The sequence below is a fragment of the Vulpes vulpes genome, unplaced genomic scaffold (assembly GCF_048418805.1).
Source record: "Vulpes vulpes isolate BD-2025 unplaced genomic scaffold, VulVul3 u000000671, whole genome shotgun sequence".
NCBI lineage: Eukaryota > Metazoa > Chordata > Mammalia > Carnivora > Canidae > Vulpes > Vulpes vulpes.
The window spans coordinates 567406-589433 of record NW_027325801.1 but is presented as its reverse complement, the minus strand read 5'-3'; the positions used below and the strand labels follow the sequence as shown (position 1 = coordinate 589433).

General features: G+C 65.0%; 1 protein-coding gene across 7 annotated transcripts in view; it reads right to left on the bottom strand.

The window, feature by feature from the left end:
- Positions 1 to 71: 71 nt before the first annotated feature.
- The window catches only part of MROH1 (maestro heat like repeat family member 1), a 66763-nt gene continuing 44806 nt past the window's right edge, over positions 72 to 22028 (bottom strand). For 3 of the 7 annotated variants that reach the window (XM_072745939.1, XM_072745940.1, XM_072745941.1), the window contains exons 16-43: positions 21969 to 22009; positions 21616 to 21757; positions 21257 to 21309; positions 20681 to 20788; positions 20268 to 20387; positions 20058 to 20180; positions 19186 to 19332; positions 19076 to 19102; positions 18191 to 18313; positions 17946 to 18025; positions 17724 to 17835; positions 17545 to 17640; positions 16922 to 17026; positions 14580 to 14715; positions 14361 to 14473; positions 13327 to 13479; positions 7945 to 8099; positions 5770 to 5935; positions 5085 to 5281; positions 2748 to 2885; positions 2475 to 2589; positions 1942 to 2088; positions 1680 to 1868; positions 1341 to 1496; positions 1125 to 1259; positions 935 to 1037; positions 797 to 862; positions 72 to 383 (exon numbers count right to left, since the gene is read on the bottom strand). In XM_072745939.1, coding sequence (XP_072602040.1) covers positions 298 to 383; positions 797 to 862; positions 935 to 1037; positions 1125 to 1259; positions 1341 to 1496; positions 1680 to 1868; positions 1942 to 2088; positions 2475 to 2589; positions 2748 to 2885; positions 5085 to 5281; positions 5770 to 5935; positions 7945 to 8099; positions 13327 to 13479; positions 14361 to 14473; positions 14580 to 14715; positions 16922 to 17026; positions 17545 to 17640; positions 17724 to 17835; positions 17946 to 18025; positions 18191 to 18313; positions 19076 to 19102; positions 19186 to 19332; positions 20058 to 20180; positions 20268 to 20387; positions 20681 to 20788; positions 21257 to 21309; positions 21616 to 21757; positions 21969 to 22009 — 3332 coding nt within the window. In that variant the 3' untranslated portion in view covers positions 72 to 297. Of the gene's footprint in view, positions 384 to 796; positions 863 to 934; positions 1038 to 1124; positions 1260 to 1340; positions 1497 to 1679; positions 1869 to 1941; positions 2089 to 2400; positions 2886 to 5084; positions 5282 to 5769; positions 5936 to 7944; positions 8100 to 13326; positions 13480 to 14360; positions 14474 to 14579; positions 14716 to 16921; positions 17027 to 17544; positions 17641 to 17723; positions 17836 to 17945; positions 18026 to 18190; positions 18314 to 19075; positions 19103 to 19185; positions 19333 to 20057; positions 20181 to 20267; positions 20388 to 20680; positions 20789 to 21256; positions 21310 to 21615; positions 21758 to 21968; positions 22010 to 22028 lie in introns of those variants that run through there. The other 4 variants (XM_072745942.1, XM_072745943.1, XM_072745944.1 and 1 more) reach the window with 2 other exon arrangements.

Sequence of the window (22028 nt, the reverse complement as noted above, 5' to 3'; positions counted from 1 at the left end):
GTGCGACCTTGATTCGGGGTTCCCGACCCGTTGCCCGTCCCACAAGGAGAGGCTGTGACCTCACACTCCCACGCCGTCTGAGGAGCCAGTGGCTTTATTGGGAAGGGGGGGTACAACCACTTGCTCCCCGGCCCGCGCTTGGCCTCCGGCAGCCCCCTCCAGAAGGGCAGGTGTTCAGCCCCTGGCTCCTCGGGCAGGGGGTGCCATGGGGCTGTCCGGGCGGGGGGGATGGGGTGGTTCAGGCCCAGACCCGCGGTGACTGCTCGCAGGGGTGGCGGGTGGCGCTGCGGGGGGGCCTCAGGCGAACTTCACCAGGCGGCCCAGAGTCTCTGCAGCCTTCATGCGCACCAGGGGGGCCGGGTCCTTGAGGAGGAGCTGGAGCGCTGGGGGCAGGGAGCCGCTGCCAGGGGTCCGCCGGGCCCCCCAGGGACACCCCGCCCACAGGCCTCCGCCAGGCCGGCCCCTCCCCTTCCCCGTCCACCGAGCCTGGGGGGCCAGGACCCCATGGTGCACCCCCACCCCGCGCGGGGCCACCCGCCCACCACTCTCCTAAGACAGGCCTCTGCCGGGAGCGCCTGGGAGCCAACGGAAAGATAGTTTTTCCTTTTTTAGTGTTTTTTAAGCTCTTTTGGAACAGTTAAGAAGTTTCCGTGAATTACTAGAGACGATGAGGTCACCAGTGACAGGGGAAAAATCCTTGAAATCCAGGAAAATCACTTAGTCCCCCCTGGTGCCCACAGGTCAGTGAGGCCCCGCGCAGGCCGACAGGTTGGGGGCGGGGGCCTGACCGGCTCACCTGCAGTCAGCTGCTCTAGGTCCACCTGTGGCCGCTGCTCGGGCTCCACGTGCAGCACCAGGAACCCTGGGGGGCGGGGGCGGGGGTGTCAGGGAAGGCCGGGCTGGGGGCGGGGCCGCGCGCGGGGGCGGGGCTCACCCGTGAGCATGGGGGCGGCGGCGCGGACGTCCTCCCAGCTGCTCTTGAAGTAGAAGAGGCCGGTGCTCACCAGGCGGCCCAGCAGCTCGGGGAAGTGGTGCATCTGCGGGAGCGGGGGCAGCGGGGGGCCCTGAGTCCCGCCCGTGCCCCCCCCCGTGCCCCCCCCCCCCCCGCCGCGCCGCCCCCTCACCAGGAGCTTGCAGGTGGTGTTGAGGAACTCCCCGAAGTGCAGGCCCCGCCCCTCCTGCAGGTGCTTCTGGAGGGCGGTCGCCAGCTCGTCACACTGCAGGTTGGGGCCGCACATGCGCAGCGCAAACCTGCAGGCCTGCGGGACAGCACGCTGAGCCCCCGCCCAGAGCCAGGCCCGCCCGTCCTCCCCGGCGGCCCACTCACGCGGCCCACTCACGCTGGTCACGGGGCCTTGGGGGTCCTGCAGGTGCAGCAGCAGGGGCACCAGCCCGCCCACCACCTGCTCCAGGAACACGTCCTCACAGCGCCCCCCGCAGGCCTTGTTGAGATGCCCGAAGAGGCGGATGGACGCAGAGCGGAGCTCCATCTTCTCCTGATGGGGGGCGGGGAGGGGGGTCACCAGCGCGGGGCTTGGGGGCGTCCCCGCGTCGTGGACACCAGGGGACTGACAGGCTGGTAAGAAGGCCCCTCGGGGGTGGGGTGGGGAGATGGTGCCAGCAGAGGGTCAGCAGGGGGCGGGGCGCCTGGGCGGGGGAGGCCCCCACGCCCCACCTACACTGTCGAAGAAGGGCCGGATCCGGATGGCCACGTGTAGCAGCACCGGGTGCAAGTCCTGGGGCTCCACCAGGTCCAGCAGCCTCGCCAGGCCCACCATGGCCTCCAGGGCCACCAGACTGTGAGGGTCGTCCCTGTCGTCCAGGCCGCCGATGACGGCCGTCAGGAGCTGGGGGCCATGCGCCCGCACCTGGGGAGGCCCCGCACTCAGCAGCAGGGCACGGGGCGGCCCCCACCCCGCTCTCCCTCCCACACCCACTCACCTTATCCGGGGAGCCGGAGGCCACGTTGGCCAGGCCTCGCAGCACCAGCCGCCGCACGCTGGCACAGGTGTCCTTCTGCCGGGCCGCCAGGTTGTCCAGCAGCGACTCCAGGAGCATGAGGTCGTTGACCACGTTGCTGTTGAGCAGCTGGAGGCGGACCCGCTGTGAGCACCTGTGCCCCCCCGCCCCCACCCCGTCCAGGCCACCTCCCGGCGGCAGTGCCCACTTCCTGCCACTGCACCGCTGGGCGCCCCCAGCCAGACTCGCTGTGAGGAGTGGACGGCCGAGGCCTGTTCCCTCCAAGGTCCTGACCCTGCCACCCTCGGGGCAGGTTTTGGCAGCGTCAGCCACGGAGCAGCGACCAGGGAGGCTTGGGGCCCTGGCCAGCGGCCCGCCCGCCCCCCGAGGGCCCCGCAGGCTGCCCAGCTCAGGCCTCCCGTCCCTGGGCCTGGCCTGATGGGCCCTGCGCCCGGCAGCACCGAGCAGGAGCGGGGCAGGGCGCCCCCGGGCCCCCCGGAGCAGGCAGCTCCTACCTCGGCCAGGAAGCCCGTGGAGGTGACCCGCTGGATTTCGTACACGCTGCTCTGCGTGCACACGAGCGCCTTCATCACCAGGGGCAGCCGGGGGCCGGCAAACTTGGCCATGGCGCTAGGGAGGGGGCCCCAGGGTGAGTGCAGGGCCTCGGGCTCCCGCCTCCCCATCCTGCTCCATGGGAGGCCTGCCAGAAGCGCACAGCCGCCCAGGGTGGGGGGGTTCCCACTGGGCCCGCCGGCTCCCACGTTCCCCTGGGGTAGCCTGCACAGAACCTGGCCAGCCGGGTGACCCCCTCCTCATGCCCCGCCGACGTCCTGAGCAGCTGCCAGCCTCCCTCCAGCTCCATGCGCTGCACCACGTCCTCATTGCCGCCCCGAAGCAGCATGGCCTGCAGAGCATCGGCTGCGGAGCTGTGGGACACATGGGGATGGATCTGGGGGCGGGGGGCCCGGAGCGCCCCTCACCTTGGTGCCCCACACCCCTGCACAGACTCCTGCTCTTGGGAGAGATGTCCCCGGGCTGCAGGGCCTGGGCCCTGCCAGCGGCACCCTCCAGGGAGGCCCGTGGGCCCTCCCCTCCGCTGGGCACCTCGAGGGTGCTCTGGACCCTCAGCTCAGGGAGGCTGTTAGTGCTTGTGGCCGCCCGTCCCTGTGACGGGCAGGTGGGGGCTCTGCAGGCAGCGTCCCCAAGCCCTCCAGCACCGTTAGGGTAACAGCCTTCAGGGTTTTTCACTTGCCTTGAAAACCTTCATTTAATTAAGAAATGAAAAAAAGAGACAGTTATTGAAAATGAAACTAAAGTCAGGTCAGAGTCTCGTGCGGGGCCCTTGGACGAGCGGCAGAGGGGACCCAAGGTCAGCGGGCTGCGTGGAGCAGGGTCCGCCAGGGACCCGAGAACTGGCCCCGCGCAGCCAGTTCCTGTACTGCAGAAGGCCCCGCTGTCACCCGTGTGCAGCCCACCCGGGGGAGCCCGGTCCCGGGGAAGGGATGGCAGGTGGGGCTCCATGGTGGCAGGGACCCCTCCCCGCCGAGGCCAGGCTGTGGCCGGAGCTGCAGTGGCTACAAGCTCAGCCCCGGGTGGGATGGCAGGGGTGGCCGTGCCTGCGGCTCGGCCCTGTGGCGCTTGGCTGTCGCATGTCCCTGGCAGGAGGGGCTGGGGCCACCTGGGGTTGAGCAACGGCCTCGTGCCCAGCTCGGGGCGGTCGGTGGCAGGCAGGCAGCAGGGGCAGGGCCCCCGTCCTGGGTGTAGGGGGGCGCAGGCATGCATCTGGCACCTGCAGGGCCTCGTACCAGAGCCGGAGCCCAAGCAGTGCTCCCCCAGGCTCTCAGAACCGCGCAGGAGCACCCCTCCCCGGCAAGTGGCCACCTGGCGCTCAGGCCCTGCCCTGGCCAGCAGGCGTGTGCCCCTGGGAGCCCCTGGCCCAAAGGTGGACACCCACCCGGGGCGGCGCACTTGCCCACGACTCGGGCAACAGCTGGGGGGGGACGGATCCTCCAGTAGGCTCCTGCCGCGCCGCGGGGGGCGGGTGCTCGTCCTCCGACCCAGGCGGCTGCGGAGGGCACCCCTTGAGCCACCACCACGAGTCCTGCGAGGCGCAGCCTTGGCTGAGGCACATGCAGTTGGGGAAGGGCGCCTCCCGGCCTGTCCACCTGCTGCCCAGACCCGTCCCGGGCGTGGCCAGGAGAGCAGTCTGCGTGCCTGGCCCACGGGCCCCTGCCTGGAGCCGGCTCTGCACCTGCCCTGGCCCAGGGCCCGCGGGGGCTCGGGACCCACAGGCCCCAGAGCTCACAGGCCACGGAGTGCGGTCCCCGCGTGCCAGGCCGGGGCTGGTTCCGGGGGGGGGGTGTCTCGCCAGTCCCTTACCGCCCGCTCCGGGCACAACCCGGCAGCCGCTGGCACACGGCCCCTCCCTGAGCGGCCAAGGCTCCTGCGGTGGAGCAGCCCCGGGGGGAGGCGGGCTGACGTGCTCCTGTCCCCCCAGGGGTCCCTCGGGCTCCAGTGGCCGACACCGGGCTGCCGGAGTCCCTGCCACCACGGGGCCGATGCCGGGCTGCCGAGCGCTCCCCGCACGCAGCTGCGCCCGCCGTCCTAGTCTCCCGCCCCACGGCCCCACGGCCCCACAGCGAGAATCCCAAAGCCCTAGCAGAGCTGAGGGGGAGGGGGTCTGACCTGGGAGGCGCAGTGCGCCCGAGGACCGCGCCCCATGGGGTGTAGACGGGGCAGGGACCAGGAGCCCCAGGCCCCACCCGCACCCCAAGCCCGCCCCTCCGCTCCATCTTGTGAAGGTGGCACAGCCGAGTGTCCCGCACCACCCCCACAGGCCACCCCACAGGCTGGCAGCTGCCTCCGCCCCACGGTCCCATCCCAGACCTACCAGAGGACGGGAGGGGCTCAGGCAGGGAGGCTGCATCCCCAGCACCGACGTGTGACCCGAGGCCAGCACCAGCTCCCCAGGCACACCCGAGACGCTGAGCCAAGGCCCCAGTGCCCGGCCCAGCCTTCCCGTCCTGTCCCTCACGGCCAGGGAGCCAGACACGCGTGTGCTCGCACACACGTACACGCACGTGCTCCTGCAACCGTGCTGGGGCGGGAGGCGAGGACCCGCTTACCTGCAGGGCTCCAGGCTCCTCGGGGCCACAGCAGAGCCCGCACCCTTCCTCTCCTTGGCCTGCAGGTTCCGGGGCAGCGCGACGCCCACGGTGCAGCTGATGCGCAGCAGGAGCGCCGCGAACAGCTGCGGGTAGAGCTCGAGCACCGCGGGCCCGGACGCCGGCGCGCTCATGACCTCGCACAGCGCGCACGTGGCCTGGGGGCGGGGGGGGCACGTCAGGCTGGGCTCTGCGGGACCCTCGGACCCTCGCGAGGCCGCATGAAGGCCGGGCCCGCCCCCAACTCGCCCGAAGCGCCCTGGGGCACCCCACATGCTTGGAGATCTGGCTCCTGGGGGCGGGAGCCGCGGCCTCGCTGGGTCCCTGGCAGGCGCGGGGGCAGGGTGGCCCCCCTCGGGACAGGCCCCCGACCATCTGCTCTTGATTCCACAGCAGTGAAAAGGGGGAAGCAGCTCCAGCAGCCGCTGTGCCGACGCCGTGGCCTCGCCTTCCCGTGGGATGGGGGCTTCCCTTGGGGCCAACAGCTGCGAGGCCTTTACGAGCCGGGCCCCCCCCCCCGGCTGCCAGGCGCCCAAGGGGGGCACCCAGGCCACCTGTGGGTCCTCCCGCCAGCGGCCCCACGGCCCCTCCCCGGCCTCCGGGAGCGGGGAGCAGGCCGGGCGGGCAGCCCCGGGGCCCCACTCACCGCGAGGGGCAGCAGTGTGGCCACGCGGCCCGGAGAGCTGCTCAGAAGGAAGGCCCGGGTCTCCTTGAACGGGACGTCCTTGCTCAGCTTCTCCAGGAGCAGCCCCAGGACCTGGGTGGTGAGGCTGGGCTCCACGGCCAGCGCCCGCCACAGGGTGCAGGTGTGGCTGCAGCGGGACGGAAGGACGGTCACCCCCGGGCCCCAGACGCGCTGCCAGACCTCCCCCGCTGCGGGGGGGGGGGGGACCCCAGCCTCGGCCCGGGGATCTGCAAACAGATGGCGAGCTGAGCTGGCAGCAACAAACCCCGAGCCCCGAGACGCGGCTGAGAGGGCAGCCACAGCCCCGCAGGCGGCATGGGACAGGACGCGGGCGGGGGGCGGGGGGCGGGAGGCGTGGGGGCCGCCTCCACGCACAACCGTGGGCCGGCGACGGGAGAAGTGCCCTGGGGCTGAGCAGAGACAGGACAGCAGGCGTCCCAGAAGCAGAGGACGGACAGTGCTCAGCACGGGGGGCAGCAAGGCCACGGCCGCCTGGCGGGGGGGCGGGACGTGCCTCCTCCCGCGCACTGAACCCTCGACGAGCTCGACTCCTGCCAGGTGAACGCACCTTCAGATCCCAAAAGGAGAGTCTGCACACCCTCTCCGAGGAAATGCCGGAAGATGGGCCGCAGGCAGAAGGGACCAGATGCCACCACGAGGGACAATGCGCGTGCCCACCAGGAGGCGAGCCGTGCCACGTGGGGGCGGGGACACCGGGGAGCCTGCACCTGCACCCAGGGCAGGGAACAGCTCACTCTCGGCACGCGGCCTCGTGGACCAAACACCCACGGCACCGACGCGGCAGCGAAGGGCCATGTCGTGTTCTGATAACTTTGCTTCTGGACAAATTTTAATTTCATGTGATTTTCACAGTCATGAACTAGCCTCTGGCTTTCTTTGCCAGCTACTTGTGAGATTAAAACCCACCCTGGAGGGGATCCCAGGGTGGCTCAGGGATTGAGCGTCTGCCTCCGGCTCAGGGCGTGACCCCGGGTCCTGGGATCGAGTCCCGCATCGGGCTCCCTGCAGGGAGCCTGCTTCTCCCTCTGCCTGGGTCTCTGCCTCTCTGTGTCTCGTGAATAAATAAAATCTTAAGAAAAAAACCAACCCACCCTGAGCTCACAGGTTGTGCACAACACGTGGTGGGCCGGACCTGGCCAGGGCTGCCCTGGCGCCACAGCGCGGGAATGAACCGTGCGGCCCGACGACGGGCAGGGCCACGTAGAGGGGGCAGAAGGAAACGCCCCATGACTGTGTTTATACGCGGATTGTGTCATCGGAGCTCAAGACCGAGCACAACGCGTGTCTGGGGACAGCTGTCGGCCAGCAGCAACATTTCTGGGTTTGGAGCTCGGGGCACAGGGCACGGGCCGTGGCCCGCCCGCACGGCCTCCACGAACAGAGAAGCCAAAGCACGAAGAGCCAAGCGTGGGAGGCGCGGCCACGGCCCGGAGAGCTGGCGGCCACCACCAGACCCTCCCGGTCAATGCGGGCGTGGAGGGGGCCCCACGTGCAGAGGTCCAGCACCCCGAGAGCCGGGCTCTGTGCGCACGGGTCCCTCTCGGGGCAGCTGCTGGAAGACCAGAAACCGCGCAGGACTTCAGAACTCATTTTGGGGAAAACAAACTCCTAAAAAAGGCCGTGTCGAGCTAGAAAGAGACAAGAATGAGGATCCAGAAGGAAGAGGGGAGACAGAAGTCCCAGATGGGGCTGGACGCCCGCCTCGCCGCGGCAGAGGCACGACGTGGCCTTCACGCCGGAAGGACAGGCGGACAAAGGAAGGCCGGCAGGGGCAGGACGGAGAGAGGCGCGAGGGCCGAGGGCGCCCCGCGGGGGACGGGCTCCCGCCTCCGAGCGCCTCCGCACAAGCAGAGCGGACACGAGTCAAGGGGAGGTGCGCGCACAAGCAGAGGCGCCGACGGCGGGGCCGGGCCCGGGGGAGCACGCAGCTCGGGGCCCCTCCCAACAGGCGGACAGCAAAGGCCAGGGCGCGGGCCTCAGGCGGGGGGACCCTTCCAGCTCGAGGACGGGTTGCTCCAGATGGTGGCAGGTGCCCCGCAGGGGCCAAGCTGGGACACAGAGTGCAGGAGGGGCCGGGGGCAGGCGGACCCCGCGCAGCCCGCAGGTGCCAGATACCTGTCAAAGGGCAGGGGGCTGCCCAGGAGGCTGGTGACCACCGCGGCACAGTGCTGGGACGCCAGGAGGTGCACGCTGCGCTGGGCGGCCTGCAGGACGTACTCCTCTCGCGTCTCCTGCAGCTTGGAGCGAAGCACGCTCACGATCTCAGGCACCTGAGGGCAGGGAGCCACGGAGGTCAGGCCGGGCACGCACACGCGCACACACACACTGGGAGCCCTTTCCGCACCAGCAGAGCACAGGCGCCTGGGGCGCAGGGGGGCACAGGAGGAGGCTGCGGGTGCATACGGAGGCCCAACTGCGCCTGCCGGGCCCTCTCCGCCAGGAAGGGCAACACAGCCGCCTGCTGCCCAGACACGGCCGCCCTTCGCCAGGCGAGCGGTGAGCGCCACCCCAGGACAGGGAGCGCGGGGAAGGGGACACAGGTCCTTGGACGGTCCCAGAAGCCGGGGGCCATCAGGAGGGGGCAGACAGAGCGGAGCTGCAGGCAGCCGGTGCCCCTCCGGGCCCACCCAAGCCAAGGGCCTGGCTCCACAGCCAGTCGGGGGCCCACTGGCCCAGCACGGCAGGCAGGCCCCCTTGTGGGCACCGCCTCGTCGCTACAGGCCCCGGGCCCATGGCGAGGGACGATGGCCCAGCACGGGGAGCCCCTACTGTCGAGGCTGCACAGCGGGGAGGACAGCTGACGAGACACGGTCCCCTGGACAGGGCAGCGCTGGCCGAGGACCCCACCTGAGGGGTGGGGGGGGGGGAGCAGGAGGAGCAAGAAGGGCAGGGCACAGCTCTGATGAGGGAACGTTCCAGGCCAGGCCCACGCCTGCTCATGCGGTAGCGCATCTCGCGTGTGGGGGACAAGGGCTGTGGATCTCGGCTGGGGAGGGCGTGGGCGGCACCAGGACAGGGGGACACCAGGACACTTGTCTTCTACAACTTTGGAGTTGGGCCAGGGGGCTGATCTCCCGGCTGCTGAAGCGTTAGCACCCCGGCGCCAGAGTCCTGCTCCTGCTGACCTGGACCCGTCCCCCTCTGTGCCTTGTCACACGCTGCCACAGGCCTGCCACAGAGCACCACATCCTCTAAACCGGCCTGGGGCGCCCTGGCAGCGAGGACACGCGGGCTGGATGCGCGCCTCCATGCGCACCCGGTGGCCCTCGTGGCTGTGAGTCCCCTTGGCTCCCCCAGGCCCTGCGCCCAGGTGCGGAGCCCGCGTCTCCGCAGCAGCCCGTCCCCGCAGGGTGGGCTCGCCAGCACCCTGAGCAAGTTGCTTCTTGTCCTTCCCTCACTTTGCATTTTCCTTTCGGGAACAGTGGCTGTTTCTCCTGACTTGTCTTGTCAGAGGTGTTTCTAACCGTTTCAGTGGGGTTGTCCATCTTCTCTACCCTTTTCCTCGCTCCGGCGTATTTCACGAAGCAGCGAGCAGGCCCTGGCATGTGCGGCCGGTGAGCGTGGCAGCAGGTCCCGAGCTTGGGGGGGGCGGGCCAGCGCCCTGCTTCCCTGACCGGCGGGGCCCAGGGTAGGGTCTGCGTTCCGACGGCCCACCACGTGGGGCTCAGCCTGCACGCCCTGCACCTTCTGGACTGTTCCAGGCTCACCTTTACCCGCCCAAGGCCTGTCCTCCCGGCAGCAGCCCCTTATGCTCTCTTGCCTCATGGTCCCTTCACTGAGGCTCCGTGGAAGCAGGACTCCCTGCTGCAGGGTTGGCCCGTGTAGGTGTGCGAGTCAGTGGTCTCCAGTGTGTTCCCAGGGTTGTGCAGCATCACCCCCAAAAGCAGCCTCATCTGCATCAGCCACCCATCCGGAGCCCCTGGCCCCCCTTCCGACCCCATGGACTCGCCACACGAACGGACTCACACACTGTGTGGCCTTTGGTGACTCGTTTCTTTCATTGTGCACCACGTTTGCAAGGTGCATCCACATGTAGGTGTGCCGGTGCTTCCCTGCTCTGGGCTGCTGGATGATACTTCGTTGCAAGGATACGACTCGTTTCATTTATGTTTATTAATCGACAGGCATTTGCGTTGTGTCCCTTCTTCGGCCATTATGGTTGCTGCTGCTGCGAGTGTCTACGTCCAGGTCTTTGTGTGGATGTGTCTCTGCTTCTGGGCACAGGCCTCGGAGCGGAGCTGCTGGGCCCCGGGTGAGCCTGCTGCAATGCCGCACGGCAGTAGGCGCGTTTTGACTCCACTGTGTCCCGTTTCCTTGGCTTCCCTGCAGCTTCCCTCCAACCCAAGAGGCCCTGCTCCTGCTTCCGACACCGCTGAGGCTAGGAGCCTGCGGTGTGGCTTCCTGTCTCGCCCTCTCTGCTCAGTTTCACAACGTGCTCTATTTGAGGATCGCTGCCTGTAGGGGTCGAGGGCTCAGTCCAGTCACATGTCACTTGCTAGGACCACATTTTCTGATTTGATGTCAGAGAAATTTAGAGTCTAACGGCGACCTGGTGTGTCTAAGAGGACCCCTGCCAAGGTCTGTCAGGACAGGAAGGAAAATGACAGCCCACCAAGGCATCTGTGGGTACAAGATGCCAGCGTGCCACGTCACGCATGAGACAGACACGCTCAAAGTGTGAACCTGGGTCAGCAATGCAGTCCCCTGGGGGAGGTGTGTGGAGTGCCATGTCTGTGAGCCTGAGCTGGAAAGGATACTGTGCAAAAAGCAGCACCCTGAACACCCGCCCGCCAGCTCAGTACGTTGCGCCTGTGGAGAGGAGCCTGGATCTATCACGAGTGGGTGGGACCCAAAGCTATAAAACTCCTAGAGCAAAAAAACAGGAAAAAGCTTCATGACATTGAATTTGGCAATAATTTCCCGGATATAAAAGAACAGGCAACAAAAGCAAAAATACAGTGGCACCTGAGCAGCTCAGTCGGGTGAGCGTCTGCCTTCAGCTCAGGTCATGATCCCAGGGTCTGGGATCCCTGCTCAGGGAGGAGTCGGCTTCTGCCTCTGCCCCTCCCCCTGCTTGTGCTCTCTCTCAAACAAAATCTTCAAAAAAAAAAAAGAAGAAGAAAAAAGAAAAATACAGGACTATAGCAAACTCAAAGACTTCTGTGTACACGGGGCAGCTCGTTGGTAGAGCATGCGACTCCTGAGCTCAGGGTCACAAGTTCAAGCCCCTCACTGGGTGTAGAGCTTTCTTAAAAAACAGACAAACAAAACTTTTATGCATCAAAGGACACAATCAACAGAGTGAAGAGGCAACCTGGGAACGTGGGGAAAAAACACCTGTAAATCATACATCTGATACCGCGCTAATATCCAGAATATATAAAGAACTACATCCCAACAACAACAAAAATTAAACAACAGGATTTTAAAATGGGCAAAGGACATGAACAGAATTATCTCCAAAGCAAATGTACAAATGGCCAACAAGCACATCAAAAGATGCCCACCGTTGCTAATTGTGAGGGAAATGAAGTCAAAACCATTAGGAAGGACCATCTCACACCCGGCAGGGTGGCCACTAGAAAAAAAGAAAAACAGGTAACACGTGTTGGCAGAGATGTGGAGAAACTGGAACCCGTGTGCACCGTTGGTGGGAGTGCAAACTAGTGCAGCCACCATGCAAAGCAATACGGCAGGTCCTCAAATGGTAAAAACAGAATTACCGTATCACCAGAAATTCCATGCCAGATATTTACCCAAAGAACAGAAAGCAAGATCACGGAGAGACACCTGTACACCCATGTTCCCGGCATCACTTGCATCACCCTGGGATGAACAGGTGAACACCGTGCGGCCTCTACATCCACACACCGGGACCACCATGCCCACTGCCTCCAGCCGGGTCCACCCCCTTCACTCACACAGAGCCACCGGGGCACTTGCTACAATTCAAGTCCAACCTGGGGAGCCCCACTGAATGCAACAATAAAATCCAAACCTTCACCCGGCCAATCCTGTCACGGTGTGTCCCCTTCCCCCGCCACACCTCTCCCAAGTCCAGACCGCCGATGCCTCCCACCCGATACCTCCACACTCGCTACAGCCCTTTGCTCAGTGCCCTTCCCTTTCCAGGGGTCACCAGACACAGTTCCCTTCCTACGTGGCCCTTCCCAATGCTCTTCCATCTTCCCTGTCAGGAAATTCCTGTTCATTCCTCCCCGAGAAGGTGTTTGTGATAACATACATACTCATGCGTGTGCGTGCGTGTGTGTGTGCACGTGCGCGCCTCCCGCAGAGAACTATCCAGGATACACAGGACTTCCACACATCACCAAGAAAAGCACAGACAATCCAGAAAAAAAACGAGGACATTGGTGTCTTCACAAAGGACGGCCGAGTAGCCAGCAACATGAACAAACCACATAAGCTCCCAGAGGAACACCAACTGGCCTCTCACACCCAGCAGAAAGCATGGCAATGACGTGGCACGCCAGACCCTGCCGCTGCCGGCGGGAGGGGAGTGGTCCCCTGCCTGCAGCGCCACCTGGGACAGCCACACGGGGGCCTCTCCCGCAGGCCCCAGCCCTTCCACCGGTACGTCCCCAACAGAAATGCACCGTGTCCAAAGGACCTGGACTCCGGCAAGCTTGCCCCATGTCCATGGAGGCTGGCGGGTGAGTGAACACGATGCCCCGCAGGAAGGAGTGGTGTGTGACGGACTGTGTGACCTGAGCACTGGGAGAGGCCGCACAAGGGCACGGACGGTGTGATTTCATCTCTGTAAGGTGCAAACCAGGCCGAGCTCTGTACTGCCAGGAGGCGGTGACAGCCTGTGGGGGGTCGGCCTGTGGGACCGGGGGCTCAGGAGCTGGTGGGATGCTCTGCTCCTGCACCTCTGGGAGGCCTCCCAGGGCTGTGTACTTAGGCCAAGTTCACTCCTCTGCTTGGATGCTTTCCAGGCAAACAGGTCTGCCTCTCAGGGGGTCACAGGGCAGGCGTTCCAGCAGTCCCCGGACCCCTGGGGCCTGCAGAGCTACAGGCCCTGAGTGCAGGCACACGCATGTCAGCTGTCCGGCCACATGCACAGACCCAGAGCTGCTGCCAGTGCACACTTGGGAACAACCACATGGACAGCCTCCCACCAAGAGGACACAGGGGTGACAGGGTGAACATGCAGGCAGCAAGGAACAAGTGGCACCTGAGCGTCCTGGGCACGGCCTCTCTGGGCCAGCAGGCTGCAGGACTATCCGGCTGCTGGAGCAGAGTGCCCAGCCAGTGCCCACTCGCTGCAGGGCTCCCTACACCTTACCCCTGCATCTACCTTCCCCTTCCCTCCCCCTCAGTTTCTCAGTAGTTACTTGTGCCAAATTCTGTCCTTTTCGCAGAGCAAGGGGGCCGAGCAGTGTGTGTGCACGGAAGCAGGGGCAGCAGGGGCAGAGGGGGGTGCAGGGCAGCGGGGGGGAGGGGCAGGAGGACCCCAGCAGGCCCCGCCCCAACCTTCTCCTGGAGCATGTTGCCGCGCTCCTTCAACAGGCAGTTGACCATGACCGTGGCGGCTCGAGAACAGTTCCTGTCAGGGTCTCCCAGGCCCTCAAACATGGTCAGCAGGAGGCTGATGAGCTGCTCCGGAGGGAGGCGCTTCGCAATAATCTAGAAGGATGGTTGTGTCAGAAGAGTGGGAGGGTGGGGAGCAGCGCCCACTGCACACAGACCCAGGCCGCCGGGTTCTGGGGCTGTCCCCCCCTCCGCCCCTCCTCCAGCCTTCCCTGCCCTGTCCAGGGCACCCACACCGGCCCCTGGAGGATGGTCCCTGGAGGATGGTCCCCAGGCAGCCACTGCTGGTCAGAGAGCCTCCAGGAGGCCCCTCCCAACTGTTGGGGCGGGGAGCTGCTCTGGAGCGCTCCTGACCACAGAGTCAAGGGCAGAGGGCAGCTGTCCTGCCCCAACAGCCCAGCCACGGGCCGGACACCCGTCCCCGTCCTCAGCACAGCAGAGCAAGTGCTGGTTAAAGTGGAGAAGGAGCACACAGGCTAGAGGAGGTCACAAACCACACACGGGAGCCACGAGCACGACAGTGGCTGGACATCCGCCACGTCGGCCCCAAGCGCACACGCACTTGCCACTCCACCTGGATTTGCCCAGGGCCAGTCTCTGCCTCCCATTGTCTGAGCACCCGCTCCCTTCTCCCTTAGGAGAGGAAGCCTCCGGAAGCCCTGAAGGCAATTTCCAGACGCGGAATGGAACTATAGCACTGCCAGGGCACGGGGGCTCCCAGGGTAGACTCCCCCGGAGCCAGGGGCTGAGCTCCTGACCATGCCCCTGCTGCCGGGCCTCAGAGGGTAGGCCCCAGGAGACGGAGGGAGCGCTGGTCAGAGGCGGTGCCACACCACATTCTCTGAATGGGACCTGCCGATGTGCCCCGTCGCTGTGCCCTGCAGAGCCCGTGGCAGGACGGTACTGACGGCCCAAGAGCCCCTCTCTGCCCCAGACACTGCCGCCCTCCCATCCTTTGTGGCTGCCGCCGTAGGTACCTGGGCTATGCTGTTGCAGGTGTGAAAGAGGATGGCAGAGTCGGGGTGCACGAGGCCTTCCTTGAGGGTGAGGAGCCGCTCAGCCACATCATCGCGGTAGTCGCGGGAGAAGCCTTCAGAGGCAGGACGGAGAGTGGAGCTGGGCAGGCGCTTCCCCAGCCCCCAAGGCCCAGGCTCTGCCCCCCAGCCCTCCAGCACCTCTGCCCAGCCAGGGCTCACCCTCGTAGCCCAGCTGGAGGTACAGCAGGGCGTAGACGCAGCTCACAGCCTCCTGCCGCGTGGCAGGCCACAGGTCCGCGCACCGCGGGGAGAAGAGGCCTATGAGGAGGCCGAGGTTGTGGAAGGGCACCAGGGCCTAGAGAGGCAGACAGGGAGGGTCCTGCAGACACACTCGGGGGACAGCGGGAGACGATGACTGGGGCCCAGCCACCTGCAGCACCTGGGCCCCAACATGGGCAGCCATGTGACCAGCACAGCCCCTCGCTAAGCTCCTCCCTCCCCGGAGGAGGGGTTCCCTAGGAGGAGGGCTGCGTAGTAGGTGTGTGCAGGCAGAGGGACATCAGGCTATAGAGGGGGTCCCCCCCGAGCAGCAGAGAGGGGCAGGGTGCTGCTGATCCTGGCTGACAGGTGTGGGAAGTTCCTGCCCCTAGAAAGCAGGGGTGTTGTCAGGAGAGGGGCCATGTGAGGTCCCCCTTTCGTCCTAGCTGGGTGCTGGTCCCAGCTTCCAGAGCCTCGTCTTCAGTGCTCATGGAGCCTTGCTCCTCTGCTCTAAGCAAAAGGCCTTGCCCATCCTGGGCCTTGTGACATCACTTACACACCCCTCGGCCTCTGCCTCCACCTGTCCCTGTGGGCCCCCCATCATGTGTGAGGCCTTTTCCGGAAGCCCCCCCGCCACCCGGTCCCTGTCCATGCACAGGCTCCTTTCAGAAAGCGCAGGCCTCTGCCTCTGCTCCCCCGAGGGCCCTCCCAAGCCAGAGTATCCATCAGAGGGAGGCTGGGGTGCTGGGCAGAGCACCTCATGGGACCAGCTGCCATTCCTGCCAGTGAGGTCACACGTCTGTCACCTCACATGCCAGGTGAACTCCAGTTGGACTAGGGTTACGTGAAACGCAGGCCACGAAAGAAGCGGAGTCAGAAAAGCCCACCTAAAGCACACACGGAAGGCAGAAACCATCAGGAAACACACAGCAGATCCGGCCAGGCCAAGAATGAACGTCAGGCTTGTTACCAAACAGATGCTACCAGAACAGGAGAAGAAATAACTAGCAGCAAAACTCTCATCTAAAGGCTGGGGACTGCCACCAGTGCCCACCTCGTTCTGGAAGCACCAGACCACAGAGGGCTCAGAGGCACAGATACTGGGGGGACGGCAGATCGTCAGCATCTGCAAACAGCAAGACTGTATCTGAAAGCACGAGAGCATTAACTAAAACTCATCAGAAATATGAAAAGATGGGCAGCCCGCATGGCTCAGTGGTTTAGGGCCGCCTGCAGCCAGGGGAGTGATCCCGGAGACCCGGGATCGAGTCTCACATCGGGCTCACTGCAGGGAGCCTGCTCTTCCCTCTGCCGGTGTCTCTGCCTCTCTCTCTCCTCTGTGACTATCTTTTTTTTTTTTAATTTTTATTTATTTATGATAGGCACACAGTGAGAGAGAGAGAGAGAGAGGCAGAGACACAGGCAGAGGGAGAAGCAGGCTCCATGCACCGGGAGCCCGACGTGGGACTTGATCCCAGGTCTCCAGGATCGCGCCCTGGGCCAAAGGCAGGCGCCAAACCGCTGCGCCACCCAGGGATCCCCTCTCTGTGACTATCTTAAAACAAAACAAAACAAAACAAAAAACTAACAATAAGCAGTAAATACAATTGCAGAAAAAGCTACAAAACCTCCAAAACCAGACCGTGCAGCCCATGCTTCTTAGGGACCTGGAGGTAATAGATGCTACTGCCCAACGAAGTCATCCATCAATTCCATGCAATCCCTACCAAAATCCAAGATCACAACAGGAATATTTTAGGACTGTCAAATTCATCCTAAAATCACCCAGGCTGATGATCTTGTTAAGAACAACTGTGGAGCAAGGAGCAACTTCACGTCAGCAAATACTGAAGCGCGTCCCGAACGTGCACCCCTTGGAACAAGCCCCTGCCCCCCCACTCCGCCCACCCGGAAGGACGTGTCCTTCCCGCAGTGTTCTGAGCATTCCGGCGCTCCTGCCTCGAGTGTCCTCATCGTCTTTTCCCCCTGGTCCCCATCACCCACCCCCTCGTTTAAGGGACACATCCCACATTAATCCCAGCTAATCCACAGGCTCCCAAGGACAAGGGTGCCCATCAGACCTGACTCGGTGGCCAGCCCTGGGGGCGATTCCTGGCCTGATTGCTCTTCTGTCTCCAGAAAGAGGATGGTGGGACTAGTGCAACGTGGGGTGATCCCAGGACAAGCACCAGAGGAGGGCCAGGAAGCTTTTAGGGTGCCCGGGGACATAGGTGCCCTGAGCCAAGGGACCCAGGACAGGGCTGGGGCAGGGGAGCAGCCGTAGGGCCGGGCTGGGTACTCACGCTGACGTGCAGGTGCTCCAGGAAGTACCGCAGCAGGCAGGCACTTAGGCTGAGTGCCCGCACCCTCTCGTGGCCCCGTGGAGACTTGATCCATGGGCTCAGATGCTAGGGAAGAGGGGGCTTCACACAGGTGCCAGCTCAGGGGTTAGCCTGGGAAGCAGGAGCCTACGCGCCGCAGGCAAGTCAGCATCCCTGCCAGGCCACCCGCCCCGGCTGCGAGGGCCAGCAGGCCAGGTCAGAGCAGGTCACCCACCGTAGCTCCCGCTCTGCCCCCGTCCTATAGCTCTGGCTGTTCTCAGGAGCCAGGCAGTCCCACCCCTGCAATTGCTGGGAAGGCAGTGAGAGGTGCAGCCTGGCTACCGCCTGCCCCCACTCTACCATCTCAACAACCCTAGACGGTCAGGACCTCCCAGATGGGGTCCTGCAGGCTCTCTCCGCCCCCCGTGCAGGCCGTGGAGGACGGGACTATAGGCTCCCACTGGGGCTCACCCCCAACTGCACACGTGCCCGGGAAGGCGGGGGCGCTGCCCCTGCTCACAGACCCCCTCCACAACCCCACCACACACGTGCAGACAGCACCCACCCCCCGGTGCCCACCAGGGCAGGGCGCACCCCCCGCACACCTCCACCATGATCTGCAGGCCCTGGGGGGTCATGTTCCGCCGAAGGAGGCCCGTCAGCAAACCCTCAAGGGCACGCATGGTGTCCAGGTACAGGGACTAGAGAGAGAAGAGGTGCCAGCCAAGCAGTGAGCCTGCCTCCCCCGCGGCCTGCCTGCCGTCCCCGCGGGTGCCCGCCGTACCTCCTGGTGGTCATCCTCCCCCTCAGGCTCAGGCAGCACGGGCAGGACGCTGTGCAGACAGCTGTGGATCAGGTCCGCCTGCACGTGCTCTTCCAGCGCTGGCTCCAGGGAGCTGACGGGGAGTCAAGGGCCCGAGGCCGCTGCACCACCACCCCCTGTCCAGAGGGCATGTGCACAGACGGCAGCCCCCCAGGCTCCCCTCACACCCAGAGAAAAGGATACGCCAGGTAAGTGCAGGCGAGCATGGCCTTCTTCCGAATGGGTGTTCTCAGGGAGTCTGGGGGCTCCGCCTTGATGAACTCCTGGGGGAGCCAGTCCCTGACTCAGCTTCCCCCTCCCGCCTGCCCCTCCGTCAGCCACAGGCCTGGTACTGGCTTCAAGCCAGCTCCGTCCCTCCACCCAAGGGGGCGCTGCGGTCCCCCGATGCGTGTGCCCCCCGTCTGCCCCAGGCCCCGTGCGGCGCTCACCATCATCTGTGCCACCAGCTCTGCTTTCCGGGAGAAGTGGAAGGAGTTGGCCTGTGCGCTGCTGCAGATGGCCTGGCTGGCCATGCACACGCTCTGGACAAGACACAGCTTCAGAGCCGGATCCTGGAAGCACACGGGGCTGCAGGAGGCCGCCCACACCTGCCCCCACGGCTTGGCTCCACCTGAGGTGGTGGCCGCTGCCTCTCCGCCCTTGGGGCTGAACCCAGAACAGGTGGCCACGCAGAGCCAGAGGCCAGACCACAGGCCCTCCCCTCGGTCCGCAGCCACACGCACACGCTCCTGCCTGAGGGACCTCTCAGCCCGTCCTCCAGCTCTCGCCAAAGCCGCACGGACAGGGGCCCGGTGATGGAGCCCCCGCAGCACTCAGCTCTCTGCCTGGCCGGGCACGAAGGGCCAGAAGGAGAGACATCTGTCGGAATATCCTTCCCGCCAGCCAACCCAAGAGGGTCCACTCTCTAAGGGAAGCCCAACTGCCCCTACAGAGGCGCAAGCTGGTTAGTGCCAGAGATCCCAGAGAGGAGACATATTAGTGAGGCCAGAGGGGCTGACCGTCGTCACTGAGAGTGAGCCCTGTGAGCATCAGGGAGCAGAGCCCAGCCTGCGGGGCTGCCACCCAGCCACCTAGGAGTCCTTCTGTCCACCCGCCGGCCAGGCCTGAGGCCAGAGCGCTAGCCCCTGGGCCCCCGTCCTGGTCGCGAGAGGAGGAGCTGCTCCGAGGGGAGTGTGGACGGCCCTGGTGCGAGGCTGCAGAAAGCTGTCCCCGTGGATGGGACCAGGGAACCCCCTGAAGCTCACGGCCAGCCCAGCCCCGAGAAGAGAGAAAAGGCAAAGGCATAGTTCACACTTAACTCCTACACACTGTACCTTCGTCTCTACCTTTATTCCCAGAACCTGAACAACAAAAGTGAAAGGAATTAACACGGGCGACTGTGGCGGCCGGGCCCTCCCCACGGGCGCTGTGCCGGGGCGCCCACCTTGGTGCTAAAGTACTGGAATATGTTCCGGAGAATGTCCGACTCGACCTTGGCCAGCACCAGCTCCCGGGGGGCCCGTGCCGCCACGTGGCCGTAACACAGGATCAGCGTGCCCTTCAGCTTTTCCACCTCGTTCTCGTTTCGGTCCTGAGAGGCCAGAGGAGTTGGCAGGGCCTCCGTTACAGTTCATTGCATGCCCCCCAACAGGAGCCCGGCGCTCACACCCCCCAAGTCCCTCTGGAAGAAGGGCAGGGCTGGTCAGCAACATCACAGGTGCCAGCTAAGTGGCGGAAGGTGCCACCTGAGGCCGGAGAGAGTCCGCCTATCAGGTCTGCAGAAGCGACAGGCAGGCCAGCCTTAGGCCCACTGGGGGCCACGTGGGGGAGGGAAAGGACCGAGTCAGGGACCAGGTGGGAGGGGGCAAGCAGAAGGGACAGTGGGAGCTGAGAGACAATGGGAGGGGGGGTAGGGTCCAGTGCTCTCTGCCCTGGAGCCCCTCCATCTGTGAGGCCCTGCAGATTCTGCAAATACAATAGGCCGCGAGAGTTCATGCCTCCTGAATCGAGCTTCCCTGAGGATGCAGCCTCCACGGTGCCCGGAGGCAGAGGACACACAGACAGCAGGAGGGCAGCCCCATCCTGGCCCCTGGGAGCCCTCTGGGGGCCGCCTGCCCCTCGTCCCCAGCTGGGAGGGGCACCGCACACCAGGAACCCTGGACCAGACGCCACCTCCCTGCCTCGGCCCCACCTGAGCGCAGGGAGCTCCCCAACGCCCAGCCCCCAGGACCTCAAATCATGGCACCTCGGCCAAGACATAAGCACAGGCTGGTCCCACCTCAGACAGCCCCCTCGCTGTCACCCTGACCCCGGTACCTTAAAAATGTTGAAAATGCCGGTGGATTTTCTGAACACGTCCGACCTCATGAAGTCCTCCAGCTGGGCCAGGACGTCGTCCAGGTGAGAGATGGCACAGATCCCAAAGCAAGAGGCGAGGCCCTAGGGAGGCACACAGGTGCTCTCATACTCGGGCCAGGACACACGCACACGAGTGCCTGGGGGGCTCCTGGGCACGGTGGCAGCCACCTCACGCTCGGCCTCCTCCTGGTGCCTGGCTGTCTCCAGCAGCTCCTGCAGCTGCTTCCTCACCACCTCCTTGCTGGAGGCGGCGCCCAGCGTGGTTCCAATGCATTTATACAGGAAGTTCTGCAACAGAGCCGAGAAGCAGGGCTGTGCTTGACGCTCCCGTGCGGGCGCCAACCACACGTGGGAGGAGGGGCTGCTGGGAACCCACCACACGGCCACCACAAACACCATGACAGTTTTGGGCAACAACGTGCGGAGCAAGAGGTGGGGGCAATGGGCTCTGACATGTCCCAGCCACCAGCCACCAGGGATACATCCAGGCACAAAGTCCCACAGAATCAAGCACAGGAACTTGGGAGCCTAAGGCCCATGCCCAGGACCCCTTGTTGTGGGACACCCCGACCCCTGTGCACCTTCTCCTGGGCTATCCCGTTGTAGCAGGGCAGCTGTTTGCACATCTCTAGGCTCAGCTGGCAAATCCACGTGTTGTCAGACACAACAGTCAGAGTGTCGCGAAGGAACTGTGGGCAGGAGCTAGAGCAGTGAGGGGCCAGGAACGCACCCTGCACAGGGCTGGCTGGGGAGGGCACTGAGGCCCCAAGGCGCCCTGTGCAGTCACCCCAGGGCGGTTCCGTGCCACAGCTCACAGTGGCCTGTAGGCGACCTTCGAGTCTGGCCGTGCACACCCTGGGCGGTTGGGTGCAGAGTGGGCCAGGCAAGGGCAGCACAGAAGGCTCCTGGGCCAGATGGAGGACCTCAGAGCCCCCATAACGTGCCCCGTCACAGCAGGGCGAGTGATCTGCGAGGGAGGTGGACAGTCCTCACGCCGGGGGCACGGCCTGTCCCCCGCCCCCTAGGTCAAGGCAGCCATCACACGACCGTCGGGGGTGCAGCCCCCACAGGCATCCACTGCCCCGACTCTCCCAACCCAGGCGGAAGCAGGCCTCCGTGCCCAAGACGGGCCACACCCCCAGGGCCCCGGCTCTCACCGCCAGCAGCTTTTCCTCCCACTCCTTCTGTGACAGGGTTTCTTCAGTATGTTCTGAAATGACCAGTCGCTCAGTCAGCCTGGCCCGACCCAGCAAGCAGGAGTACAATTCAGAGAACCGGGCCCAGGTCCCTGCCCGGCACCTTCCAGATATGCCTCACCCCGTGTTTGGGAGCACCAGGACTGCTCCCACACCCCAAATGCTCCTGGGTGACACCCAGCCTCTCGAGGACACCTTTCCAGCCCCGTGTCCCTGAAACTCAGGGGAGGCTGTTTCTTCCAAGTTAAAAAACTCTGGTCCCCAAAAGCCAACCCAGATGCACACCAGCAAAAATGGGGTCAGAGGCAGAGGAGCCTCACCGTCCAGGTGCTCCAGCAGCAGGGGAATGGTGGTCGCCCACCGCTGACCCAGCAAAGGGTGGATGTTCCGATGCAAGACGTTCAAGAGGCGCAGTGAGGCGGCCCCACGGCCGTCCCCCAGGTAGGGGTGGGAAGACACGGTCTGAGGAAGCACAGTGGGGGGCTCCAGACCCAGGGCTCAGCAAGCCTCATGGAGGGAGGCAAAGAGGTTCCACGGGCAGCACCTGACCGGCCCCCACGGCAAGACAGCACGTGGCAGGGGACATAGGGACCCAAGGCGAGCCTGCTCCTTCCCGACTCTGTCAGTGGCTGTGTGGTTAGGGGAGATGACAAAGGCCACACAGAACACTCACCAGCAGTCTTGTGGTTATGGCATAGGGTGAAGGGAGGCTCACTGGAAAGAAAGTGGTAGA